Consider the following 13,050-nt stretch of genomic DNA (forward strand, 5'->3'; position numbering starts at 1 on the left):
AAGAAAAATAAAATAAAAATAAAAGAAACAATAGGATAGGGACGGTAGGCACGTTGGTGCGCTTATGCACGCCCCCTAGAGACCTCTTAGGAAAGGGTGAGGTCAATAGTAGACAGTCTAAGGTTAAAGTTTTGGGGTTTGGGGAAGAAACTACAGAGTCGGGTAGAGTATTCCAGACATTGACCACTCTGTTGCTGAAGTCGTATTTCCTGCAATCAAGTATAGTGCGGTTAACATTGAGTTTGTATCTATTGTGTGCTCTTGTGTTGTTATGGTTGAAACTGAAGTATTCATTGACAGGTAGGACATTGCAATGTATGATTTTATATACCATACTTAAATCAGACCGAAGACGGCGTAATTCAAGGTTTTCTAGTTCTAGAATTTCAAGTCTGGTGGCATAAGGTATTCTACAACGAGTAGAGGAGCGGAGAACTCTTCTTATGAAATATTTCTGGACTTTCTCAATTGTGCTAATATCAGATACGTAATGTGGGTTTCAGACTGATGAGCTGTATTTGAGTATTGGTCTAGCAAATGTTTTGTATGCTCTGGTTAGTAGTGTGATATTACCAGAGAAAAAAGCTACGTAGGATTAGGTTAACAACTCTTAATGCCTTTTTGGCTATGTAGTTGCAGTGGGCTCTAGCACTTAGATCATTAGAGGTGAGTATTCCAAGGTCCTTTACAGAGCATGGATCGTCAACAAGATCTTGACTATTCAGCTTGTATTTTATTTTCTGATTTTTTTTGCCAATATGTAAGACAGAGCATTTATTTGTTGAGATTTGAAGTTGCCATTTGTTTGACCATTCTGATACATAGTCAAGATCTTTTTGAAGGGTAGCAGTATTGTCTGTGGTATTGAACAGCTTTACATCATCAGCGAAAAGAACAAAGTTGCTCTTAATATGATCACAGAGGTCATTTATGTAGAGTATGAAGAGAGTTGGTCCTAAAACACTGCCTTGGGGGACACCACTGTTGACAGGTACAGACACTCCCAATTTTGACCATTTGTTGTCTGTTTGCCAGGAATGCTTCTATCCAGTTATTCAGTTGTTCAGAGATACCATAGGATTTTATTTTTAGGAGTAGTTTGTCGTGTACCACTGAATCAAAGGCTTTACAGAAGTCTATGTAGATTGCGTCTATTGCTTTGCCCAGATCGAGTTGTGTCATCCATATGTTTTTACAGTGTAAGAGTTGCAGATTACAAGATAGTTTTTTTCTGAAACCAAATTGTTTATTGGAAAGTAGGTTGTTTGTCTCTAAGTGGAGGATGATGGATTGGTTAATAATTGATTCCATGACTTTACAGGTGATGCAGCATAAGGAGATTGGTCTGTAATTTTCAACTAGGCTGGGGTCTCCCTTTTTGAAGATGGGGATGACCGTGCCTTGTGACCATAGGTTAGGCAAGGAGCTGGTCCTGAAAGATTTTCAAAGATTATGCTTAGAGGTTTGGCTATGGCAGTGGATAGCTTTTTTTAAGAAGTAGGCACATATTCCATCCGGTCCAATAGATAGAGATGGTTTTAGATTGCGTAGTGCTTTTTCAACACTGTCTTCTGTAAAATCGATATGTATTAGATCATTGTTGTTATCTGTGGTTCGACTAGGAAATACTGGGCATGATCCATTGCTGTTTACAAATACTGAGCCAAAGAATGTGTTAAAGATGTTGGCTTTAATGGTGTAATCGTCGTTGCAGTCTTTACCATTAGGTCCTATCAGGGTGGGATGGACCTTGAGTCTTTTTATAGAAGAAGGGTGAAAACCTTGCTGAAATAATGACAGAAATCTTGGCATGTAAAAGCATTAGAGATAACTAAAAGAGATGGATGGAATGGAGAGTACACGGGGCGGGCACTATCTTTATATTTTTATTTTTATTATATATATATTAATTATATAATAAATATATTTTTATATAATATAATATATATAATATAATATATATTATATTTTATATAATATAATATAATATATATAATATAATATAATATATAATATAATATAATTATATATATAATTATATAATAAATATATTTATTAAAAATATATTTATAGGTTTTTCGTGTCTACACAAGATATGCGATGAGAAATAGACTGCCAAGAGAAGTTCATATCAGATTTACTAAGAAAATAATTAAATCACAAATACTGCAGGCAGCAAGAGAGAAAACACTAAAGTACAAAGGTAAAGAAATAGTGGTACTGAAACAGGTACCGAGAAGAGTGAGAGAGGTAAGAAGAGAATCTTTATTTTTGACTAAAGAGTTACTTAAGAAAGGGATAAATTACAAATGGCTGATACCAGAAGGCCTATATTTTCCTGGCAGGAACAAAGACACAGAATTGATAGAGTTGAAAAAGCTGAGTTATTCTATCTGGAATACTTCAGAGGAAAGGAGGAAGATACAAGAAAAGAAGAGTCCTTAATTGAATTCCAAGAGGAATGTATAGCAATAATTAAAAAAGAAGAAGGCACCATAGGTGGTGTACCCAGAAAGCAATGAGAACCAAAATCTACTAGAGCAACAAATCCTTCTTATAAAGTCTAAAATGGATGAGAGAAAACCAATTACAATTAATATAAATGGACTTAATTCAGCTACTAAAAGAAGGAAAATATTTCATAAGATGGGAAATTAAAATTTGATATAATCTGCCTACAAGAAGTACATATTAAAAAAACAACATGACCATATATTGAAACAACAAAAATTAGGGAAATTATTTACAGCGTTGACACAGTGTAAAAAGAGAGGAGTGGTGTTATACATTAGAAACACAATCCCTGTGAAAGAAATATAAAGAGATGATGATGGAAGGATTTTGATGGTGGAGATAATCTAAAGATACTTTGAATAACAATCTATGCTCCAAATGATAATCAAGAAGATTTTTACAGGAAATTACATAAGAAAATAATTGTACTGGACTATGCTAATATTTGTCTGATGGGAGATTTAATGGAATAATAAATGACAAATTGGATTATAAAACACAAAAACAGCAAAGAGAGCTAGAAAGACATTTCCAAAATCCTTCTTTCGAATGGTAGATGAGATAAACCTAAAAGATGCATGGAGAGAGAGAAATGCGGAAAATAAACAATATACTTTTTATTCAAATAGACATGCATCGTGGTCCAGAATAGATATGATATGGATGTCAACAGAATTGATCACTAACACACAAGACATAGAAATAAAAGCAAGTACCTGGGCAGATCACAATCCAATAACACTTGTATGGAAAGGACAAAAAAGGAGATCTAGATGGACTTTAAATAATACGATATTAAAGGAAAAAGACTTTAAACAGAAAATTGAGAGAGAATTGACTTTTTTCTTTAAAGAAAATACAAAAGAGGATACATCATTACAGAACCTCTGGGACACGATGAAGGCTTATACAAGAGGCTTGATAATGGACTATACAAGGAAAAGAAACAGAAAACAGAAAAAAATCTTTAAAATATTGGAAGATGACGACAAGAGGTTGGAAAAAGAACTACAGAAATTTCCACAAAAAAAGAACATTAAAATTAAAATGGACATAACTAAACATAAAATGGGGCTAATGGAAAAAGAGGAAATACCACAAAACATTAAAAATTCTAAGCAGAATTATTTTGAAGATGCAAATAAACCAGGCCGATGGCTAGCATATAAATTGAGAAAGGAAAGAGATTCGAGAAGGATACATCAATTGATAAATGAACAAGGACCTGTATGCTATGGAAATGTAGAGAAGAAAAAAATTATTCAAGATTATTATGGAAAATTGTACCATCAAGAGAATGTTCAGGAAGAAAGAATTCAACAATACTTACAGGAAGCAAATTTGCCCCAGATACCCAAAGATATTGAAATAATGTTAGAAAGTACCATAACGATGATGGAATTAACAGAAGCTTTAAAGAAGCATAATATTGGGAAAACACCAGGTCTGGACGGTTTGCCAGTGGAATTTTGTAAGACATTTTAGGAAACATTGAATCTGCACTTATTAGAAGTTATGAATGAATTTATGACAAGCAAGAGAATACCCAAAACATGGTCAAAAGCATATATTACACTTCTACTGAAGGAGGACACAGACCCACAGCAAGTTAAAAATTACAGACCTATATCCCTATTAAACTCAGATTATAAATTTTTTGCTTCAATTCTGGCAGAAAGATACTTAAATAATTTTATTCATTCTGATCAAAATGGATTTCTGCTGAAGAGACAAATTAAAGACAATATGAGAATAATTTTAGACACACTGGAATACTTTGAGGCACATCCCGAAAAGCAAATGGCTTTGATGTTTTTAGATGCACAAAAAGCTTTTGATAATGTGAATTGGCATTTTATGCTGCTACAATTGGACCAAACGGGCTTTGGTAAAAAATTTACTCAAGCCATAGAAACTATATATTGTAAACAAACTGCAAAGGTTATGATAAATGGAGAGTTAACAGACTTTATAGATATAAGAAAAGGGACTAGACAAGGCTGTCCACTGTCGCCTCTGTTGTTTGTGTTAACACTGGAAGTGCTGAATAGGAACATCAGAGAAGAAAAAGAAATAAAAGGAATGAAAATTTAAAAAGAAGAGTATACATTGCAGGCTTTTGCCGATGATCTGGTATTCATATTAGAGGATCCATTGGAGTCAGCACCTAAACTGACAGAAAAGATAAAAGAGTGTGGGAAAGTAGCAGGTTTGAAAATAAAGATAAAACAAAGATTTTAACAAAGAACATGTTAGCAAGACAGAAGAAAGAATTGGAGGAAGTTTTGAGGACCCAGGTCACAAATAAGGTTAAGTATTTAGGGATACACATAACACCAAGATGTAGCATACTTAAGGAGGACAATGATCTTAAACTCAAACAACACATTGCGACAGACCTGATAAAATGGGAAAATTTACAGTTATCATTGATTGGGAGAATATCTACAATTAAGATGAATGTATTGCCTAGAATCTTATATTTATTCCAGACAATTCCAATCAGACTAGGAAAAGAATTTTTTGAAGATCTAAACAAAATAGTGCTAAAATATATTTGGCAGGGGAAGAAAGCGAGAATAAAACTTAAACTGTTACAAGATGCAAGAATAAGAGGAGGATTTGCTTTGCCCAATTGGGAATTATATTACCAGGCGACGAGTTTGATGTGGGTAAAGGACTGGATATCACTAAGGAATACTAGACTTTTGAATTTAGAAGGACATGACTTGCTGCTATGGTGGCATGCCTTCCTCTGGTATAAGGGAACTAAAACCCAAGGGTATTTCAGAAGACATTATATTCGAGAAGCATTGTTTTTAAACTGGGAGAAGATAAAAAAGCAATATTATTTTAAAAATCCACTATGATTATCTACTATTGAAGCTTTTTCCTATCCAATAATATATAAAAAGGAACAAACAGTTAGATATGGTGAGATATTGAATGAAAAGGGTGAACTTAAATCTATGCAAACATTGGAAGAACAAGGTGTAAAAATGAATTGGTTTTCATATTTGCATATACAATCTAGATTTGATAAAGATGTTAAAACAGGAGGTATCTATGATAAGTTGACCGATTTAGATAAAATTTTGACAGGTACTGATGAAAAAGTAATTAAAAAACTTTACGGACATTTGCTGGAGTTTAAATTAGAGGAAGAACAAGTAAAAGAAACAATGATTGCATAGGGGAAAATTTTGGATATGGGATTGACTTAGATAAATGGCAAAAATTGTGGTCTCAAAATTATAAAATGACAACGTCAACTACATATAAAGAAAATTTGTATAAGATATTTTACAGGTGACATTTACCCCCGATGAGAATTGCGAGAATGTTCAAGAATAAATCGGATAAATGTTGGAAATGTCATCAGATACCTGGTTCATATTACCATATGTGGTGGACATGCTTGGATGCAAAAAGATATTGGACTATAATCCACACATGGTTGGAAAAAATGATAAAACAACACATAGACTTTACACCTGAGATATTTTTATTGGGAATTATACCAGAAATATACAGCAAAGAATTGAAATATTTGATTATAAATGTTTTAACAGTGGCTAGAATAGTATTTGCTAAGAACTGGAAAAATGAAAAAATACCTATGCAGGAGGCAATTATTAAGAAAATCATGGACTGTGCCGAAATGAGTAAATTGACATTTGAAATTAGAGAACAAGAAGATAAACAATTTTATATGATATAGGATTTATTTTATCAATGGTTAGATAAAAAGACATGGTAAAGAAATAGATTAGGAAGCTCAACAATAAAAGTTAATAGATTGATATAGAATATAATATAAAATATATAACCATTGGATGAATGTATAAGATTGAACCATAATGAAATTTAGAATATCTCATATACAATGATGGAGAAATAGTTTAGTCAAATGAATGATTAATAATTGATACTACATAAGCACATGTTAGATTGACAAGGTGAGAATTTATACAACTTGTGAGTAATGGTAAAAAAAAGGATAGCACAAAAGATTGTAACCAACTAACACACTGTACGTATATAATTGAAATATGGTTTTATGTTTTTATGTTTTGTCTGTATGTTTGTTGTAAAAAATAAAAACTTTACAAAAATTTTTTTTCTATCTTTTACATTTCAAAGAAGACCAAACAATCAAAAATGGATACCCTATGAGAATGTGCTAAATACATGTCTACAAAATATTCATTAGCTTTTTCCCATATTTATACAGTGGTTTAAGAAATGAAGCTATTAAAACCATGAACTGGAAGCTGCAAACTTTTAGGCATCCTTAAAGTAAACATCACAAATCTTCTAAGAGCTAGATACTCAAACTGTTGTTTGCTCGATGTATGCAGAGGAAAAAAGGGTTAGGTTAAATAAACTTGTAGAATGTCTGAAATGTAGCAAATGAGCACTTCATTTGGAATAGGAAATAATGAATTTAAATAATAATCCCAATACTTCATAAAATCTTGTTTGATAGAAATAAGGATGTCTAAAATAAAAATAATGATAATATTATGTAATAATATGAAATATAATAATAGCAGATTCTCTACTCTTTTTTGTTAATCATTTCCCATGGCCAGAAAGAACACATGATGTGCTAATTCCTCTTTATGAGTTGCTCCCTGTGGTTGAGGTCAGGTCTCAAAACAACGATGTAGCACTTTGGCAAGAATATGCATCCCAGTAATGCAGCACTGGAGGACAAGATGGAGAAGACCTCCACGGCTACCATGGCTTTTCCTTTTGTGCTCAAGTAGGATGGAAAGAAGGAGATCCACACACTGCAAAAGGCCAACATGCTGAAGGTGATGAACTTGGCTTCATTAAAGCTGTCAGGTAATTTACGGGCAAGGAAAGCCACAATAAAGCTGGCGATGGCCAAGATACCCATGTAGCCCAAGACACAGTAGAAGAAGAAAGCTGACCCCTCATTGCACTGTAAAACCATTTCTTGGAGCTCTGACTGCATGTCCATCTCAGGGAATGGGGGAGATGTTGACAACCAAAGAATACAAAGACACACTTGTAGGAGAGAGAATGAGAGGACAATAGAAACAGCCAATCTTTTCCCCACCCATTTCCTCATCTGAGATCCTGGTTTAGTGGCCATGAAAGCCACAACCACAGTGATGGTTTTGGCCAGAACACTAGAAATGGCCACTGAGAAGGTGATTCCAAAAGTAGGTTGCCGGAGAAGGCAGATCACTTTGCCAGGTTGGCTGAGGAACAACAAAGAGGAGAGAAAGCAGAGCTGAAGAGAGACAAGTAGGGTGTAAGTGAGGGACCGGTTGTTGGCTTTGACAATGGGAGTATCCCTGTGCTTAATAAAAGTTCCAAGTACACAAGATGTCAAGAAGAAGAAACAAAGAGCTGCTGAGGCTAAACCAATTCCTAAGGTTTCTTCAAAGGTTAAAAATAGCACTGGTTTCAGGATACATCCTTTCTTTTCTTTATTTGGATAATGATCTTCTGAACATTGAAAACAGTCATCCATATCTAAAAGAAAAGTCAAGGCATGTTTTTATACATTCCATATTTTTGAAAATAATATTCTTTATGGGTGCCAAACATTATCCCTCTCAAGTTTTTCTATTGGTTACCATATTGGATCATGTTTCTATGGAAGTGCAGTTTTTCCATCATTGTATCAGCTGGGACCACCATTAAAGAAGCCCGATCGGAAGGGCAATTATTCTATGAAATACAGTTCTCTCTGGCAGTTTCAAATTTATTAAAATTTAGACCATTTGACTTTTCCCATTTTTCCAAAACATGGAGAGGAAATACGTAAGGGTGGATATAAGAGCTTAGGTCTTATGGAAAAACGTGAATTCAGAATGATAGATAGTTATTCATAGGTATAGAAATGAATATTCACCTTGAAGAACTCACAATACTATTTGCTATGTTAAAGTAGTATATTACAATTGGTTTAGGTGTATCTAATGAGAACTTGCTGGAATGTCTAACCTACCCTTTTGATTTGAAATCTTCCCTTCTGGACATGGAACACAGTCATAGCAGCAGAATTGTTTTCCTTCAGCCTCCTTCTTCCAATATCCAGGGGAGCAATGGTCATTACACAGAGAAATTGGAAGAACCTGATGATAAAAAGATTTTTGCAAAGGGAGATTTAAAAAATCAATTAATCTTGCAGAATCCAATCTGGGACAGTCACTGGCACCAAAGGTTGATCAGTGACTGACTCAGAGTAGATTGTTCAACATTATCCTGGGATCCCTCCATTCCTGAGTTATTAATTGTTCTCTTTTATTGGGGGAATTAATCCTTTACTTCCTAGAGGAATACTGTATATCACCTAGCTGGATTTATATTATACATTAAAAGTTCTTGAAATTAGAATGATTATGAAAAGGGCCTCTATGAAAAGGGCCTCTTTGAAAAAGGCAAGGTGAGTAAATAAATATTCATGAAAATGTTATGGAAATGATGCAGTTCCAATGATTTTAAAGGCACTTGCAATCAAATATAAAAACCAGACTTTTACATTGCAACATCATTTTGTCAGTTTCATGAATGCTTAATCTTGGGCCACATTTGTTCAAAGTATGCCATTTTTTCTTATAAACATAAAAATTAGATTTCTAAAGAAGCTTTGGTCAGTATAGTTTAAGAGATCAAGGCCTCTAGCTGGAATCGTAATGGCTCAAGATACAGTCCACAAATTAGTCCATACCTGATTAAAAGCTGGGTGCCAGACAATCAAATCTTCATCAATGAATAATTCTTTGCCTGTTGGAGAACTCGGATCCATTATTCCGACTCTAACTCTTTGAAAAGACCGATTGGGGAATGTGATGAGGTTGATGATATCAAATCCACCCATTACTTCCCCTTTTTCATTCAGGGAAACTTTCTCTCCAGCTGAATTGTTAAAAGAAATGCCATGTAGAAATGGATGGAGCTATGTAAAAGAGAACAAGAGAGAGAGAGAGAGAGAGAGAGAGAGAGAGTTCAAAGGATAATACAGGTAGTCCTCTATTTAAACAGTTCTTTTAGTGGCCAAAATTATTATGGATGAAAAAATGACTGTTTTTCACATTTATGACCTTTGCCATCTTCTGACAAGCAACGTCAATGGGGAAGCCAGATTCCCTTAACAACTGTGTTACTTAACAATATAGTAGTTTCTTAATCTTCACACCTAACTGGATTTTATAAGCAGAAAATATTAAGACTTCCCACCATAAGTTAAAACGGTAATTCTAGGTCAAATTTCTCATTGAAATAAAAGAATTTTCCAATGCAGAGAGAATACCTGCCAAGGCTGCAGATGTGGAAGGTCAGATTTTCTACCCATCATTGTTTTTTTCTTATTGAACCCCGATATGAGTAGCGCTTGCAAAGCATGAGCCACAGTATAAACAGCATTGTAGACACTGTAGCTTTGGCCAGTCATTTCCATTTCAAACACAGGTGCAGGAAGATCCTCCAGTTTGTTCTCTTCCAGGCACTGCCTATTGGACATTTCTTGTAATTCTGATTTTGAGAGTGAACAATCAAATAATTGTTCCCAAACATCTTGCAGAAACCCATCTTTGTAGCCTGAATGAGGGTTGATGGTCTGAAGAAATTCCTTGAAACCTACAACTGCTCTTGAATGAACACTGAAGGAAATAGCCCCATGGAACATCTGGAGATCCCAACTGATTTGAAAGCCTGAGAGCACAAAATCAATCTGTGCAGTCATGATCCACACATTTCTAAATAATGCAGTTTGCTTGTTTTCAGGATCTGCTACAAACATGATAGCTCTGAGCCCTGTAATTGTCAACGATTCTCCATAGACAAGAAACGTGGTGGTATTGCTATTCCTCATATTAGTGAAAATACTTGAGAATATGTGATAAAGTTCTGTATAGTGTTCTATGTGGATTAGTTGTGAAAGCCTTTGTATGAATGATGAACAGATTCCATTTTGTGAAAGTATGGGCTGCATTTTCTGTAAAAAACGTTCTCCATTATTGTTATCTGTAGTAAATATCCCAATCCATGTCCATCTAAAATGATGAAGCAGTTGAATAATCCCAACATATTGATGGTCCTCTTTTGGGACCATGAAATGAAGTGAAGATTGCTTACTGGTCTGAAACTCCTCTTGGGCTATTGAGCCATATGTCAGCTAAAAGAAAGCAGAGTAATATTCTGTTCAGTTGTTCACTCAGATCTGATCTTTCTGGGTCTAGTTTTCCTGTAAACAATAGCCAAGGAAGGATTTTTTCCCCTCTATTTTGTTTAAAATATTAATATAGTATGGAATTTCTATGAATTATTACAAACACATTACAATAGTTCATTTGGTTGAACAGGACCAGGGTGTGCTACATTCAAATCTTCCCTCTGGTATGGAATCATTCTAGATAATTACTTGTATGATTGGCACTGTAGCTTTAGAAATGATGATTAAGGTGTCTAGAATATCTTAATACAAATCTAAGTCTAATACCTGATTCTCAGTAATTACGTCATAACAACAAGCTATAGAATATTTCTGCTCATCTCCTCCATACTGACCTGTGGAACCTTGTAGAAACCTACAACTTCAGCTATATTAGATGATGTATCAGAACCTAAGCCTCCAATGATGGCCATGAGATTCTTCTGGCTATCACATCTGTAGTTAGGGACAAATTCCTGGGATTTGAAAAGCAGGTCCAGGGTGGTGCGATAGGTCATCCTTGAATTGTAGTAACTGTCATAGATGTGGAACCCGAGAGTGATGTTAGGTAAGATCTGGGTGTCTTCATTGATCTTCTTTACAGCAAAGACCAAGGCAAGGATGTGTTGGTAGAATTTGGTTATTACCCTGAAAATAGATTGAGCATATCTTTTCAAAATAATAATAATTTTGCAAATTGTTTTAGGATGGTCAGTATATAACTGACTACTGAAAAACCTGTTTCTGATTGAAGTATTGATTAATTGTATAATCAGGCTAAATATACTTATTTTGTAATCAGGCCAAATATGCTTTGCACACAATTTAATTCTTTTTATTTTTTTCCAGAAAGTTAATAATTACAAGACATACTGTGTTAATTTCTGAAATTTTAACCTCAGTGTTCAGTGTTCAACTAGAAAGCTGTGGCTTGTTGTTTTCTCTGTTGATTTAGTTTTCTAGGAACTATAGATTAAGGGTGAGGTTCTCTCTAAACCCATACATCTTGCTCATGTGAATTGTTTAAGTTCTTAAGGGTGCTCATAATTCTTAGTTCCACCAAAGACAATATCTAAGGTGTGTGGCCACTTTGGATGCAAAAATAGAAATATTAAAACACCTTTAGTCTATCTTACCATTCCTTTCCTGTTTAGTAAAACAAAATGTCAATAGATTTAATTGTTTCCATATTTATATCTGGAGATTCTCAGTCATCCTGGTTATGGTTGTCCCAAAGATATTTTCCAAAAGGCAATTGGAGTTTCTTAATTTATTATTTGAAACATTTCACTTCTCATCCAAGAAACCTCCAGATTTGAACCAGAATTGAGACAGAACAAGAAGTTTTGTGGATGAGAATGAAACGTTTCAAAGAAAAAACCAAGAACATTCAGTTGTTTTTTTTTGGAAAAGCACCTTTATTTTTGTGTTGTGAAATGTGGCAGAGCCGATTTTTTTTGCATTCTTCTTTTTGATAATTTCCATGCAATGAAATATGCTTTACTTACAAGAATGTTAATGAAACAAACACAAAGATAGTTCCCTCTTCTCTCACCACTAGAAAACTTTCAAAACACAAAGAATTCTTACATTTACATGAAAAACTCTACATTTTCTCTACAAACAGTCATATAAACGATTCTTTGATATGCATGCATGGTCAGATGATTCAAAGGAAAATCTTTACATTGGTGAATCATAAAGGTTGAGAAAAGGATGTTGGTTGAATGGAGTTTTACAGAAATGGTAAATCAAGTGAGACATCATCCCACCGATGATGAGGTCCCCAGGTTGAAACCACTCATGTGGAACAGGGAAGGCATCACTTGCAGGACAGCTCAAAGGAACTGCTTTGTGCATCTGGAATACCAGGAGGATCGATTTTATGGTTCTCTGTGTATGGAAAAAGTGTCTGAGTCTATCTTCAAGGAGAACCTCTGGCAAATAAAACAGAAGGAAGAGAACTTTTTGGAAATGAATCTCACAGAGTCAGCATTACCACTTCCTTCCTCCATGTGGCTCTTGAAGTATTCATATGGATTGTTTCTCAATTTCTATTCCCTTCTGTGCAGAACATTTGATATTTTGGTCTGCTAAAATAATAGAATGATTGCAGTCATTTATAAAGGACATAATTGGCATGGAAACACTAACCACCTGGTAATGTTTTCTTAACATGTGTGATGAACAACTTTCTTTCTTTAGAGTGACATAATAAGTGGCTGTTGCTTAATCTGTTTTGAAAATAGTGGAGAAATAGAATTGGGAAGTTTGAAGCTACAACATTGCACTAATTCTAGAAATCAGGAATGTTTGATGAAATGGTCAGATGTCAACTATCT

General features: G+C 34.4%; 1 protein-coding gene across 1 annotated transcript; it reads right to left on the reverse strand.

The window, feature by feature from the left end:
• Nucleotides 1-6,786: 6,786 nt before the first annotated feature.
• Nucleotides 6,787-10,624, reverse strand: LOC148129156 (vomeronasal type-2 receptor 26-like). The gene is made up of 4 exons (XM_087947917.1): nt 9,809-10,624; nt 9,227-9,454; nt 8,504-8,630; nt 6,787-8,025 (listed from the first exon to the last, which is right to left on the reverse strand). Exons 1-4 carry the CDS (start codon nt 10,607-10,609, stop codon nt 7,127-7,129), a joined length of 2,055 nt encoding a protein of 684 aa, XP_087804043.1. The 5' UTR covers nt 10,610-10,624; the 3' UTR covers nt 6,787-7,126.
• Nucleotides 10,625-13,050: the final 2,426 nt, after the last annotated feature.

Source organism: Notechis scutatus, chromosome Z (assembly GCF_049901735.1).
Source record: "Notechis scutatus isolate UNSWTSFEM ecotype Mainland chromosome Z, rNotScu1.2, whole genome shotgun sequence".
NCBI classification, from domain to species: domain Eukaryota; kingdom Metazoa; phylum Chordata; class Lepidosauria; order Squamata; family Elapidae; genus Notechis; species Notechis scutatus.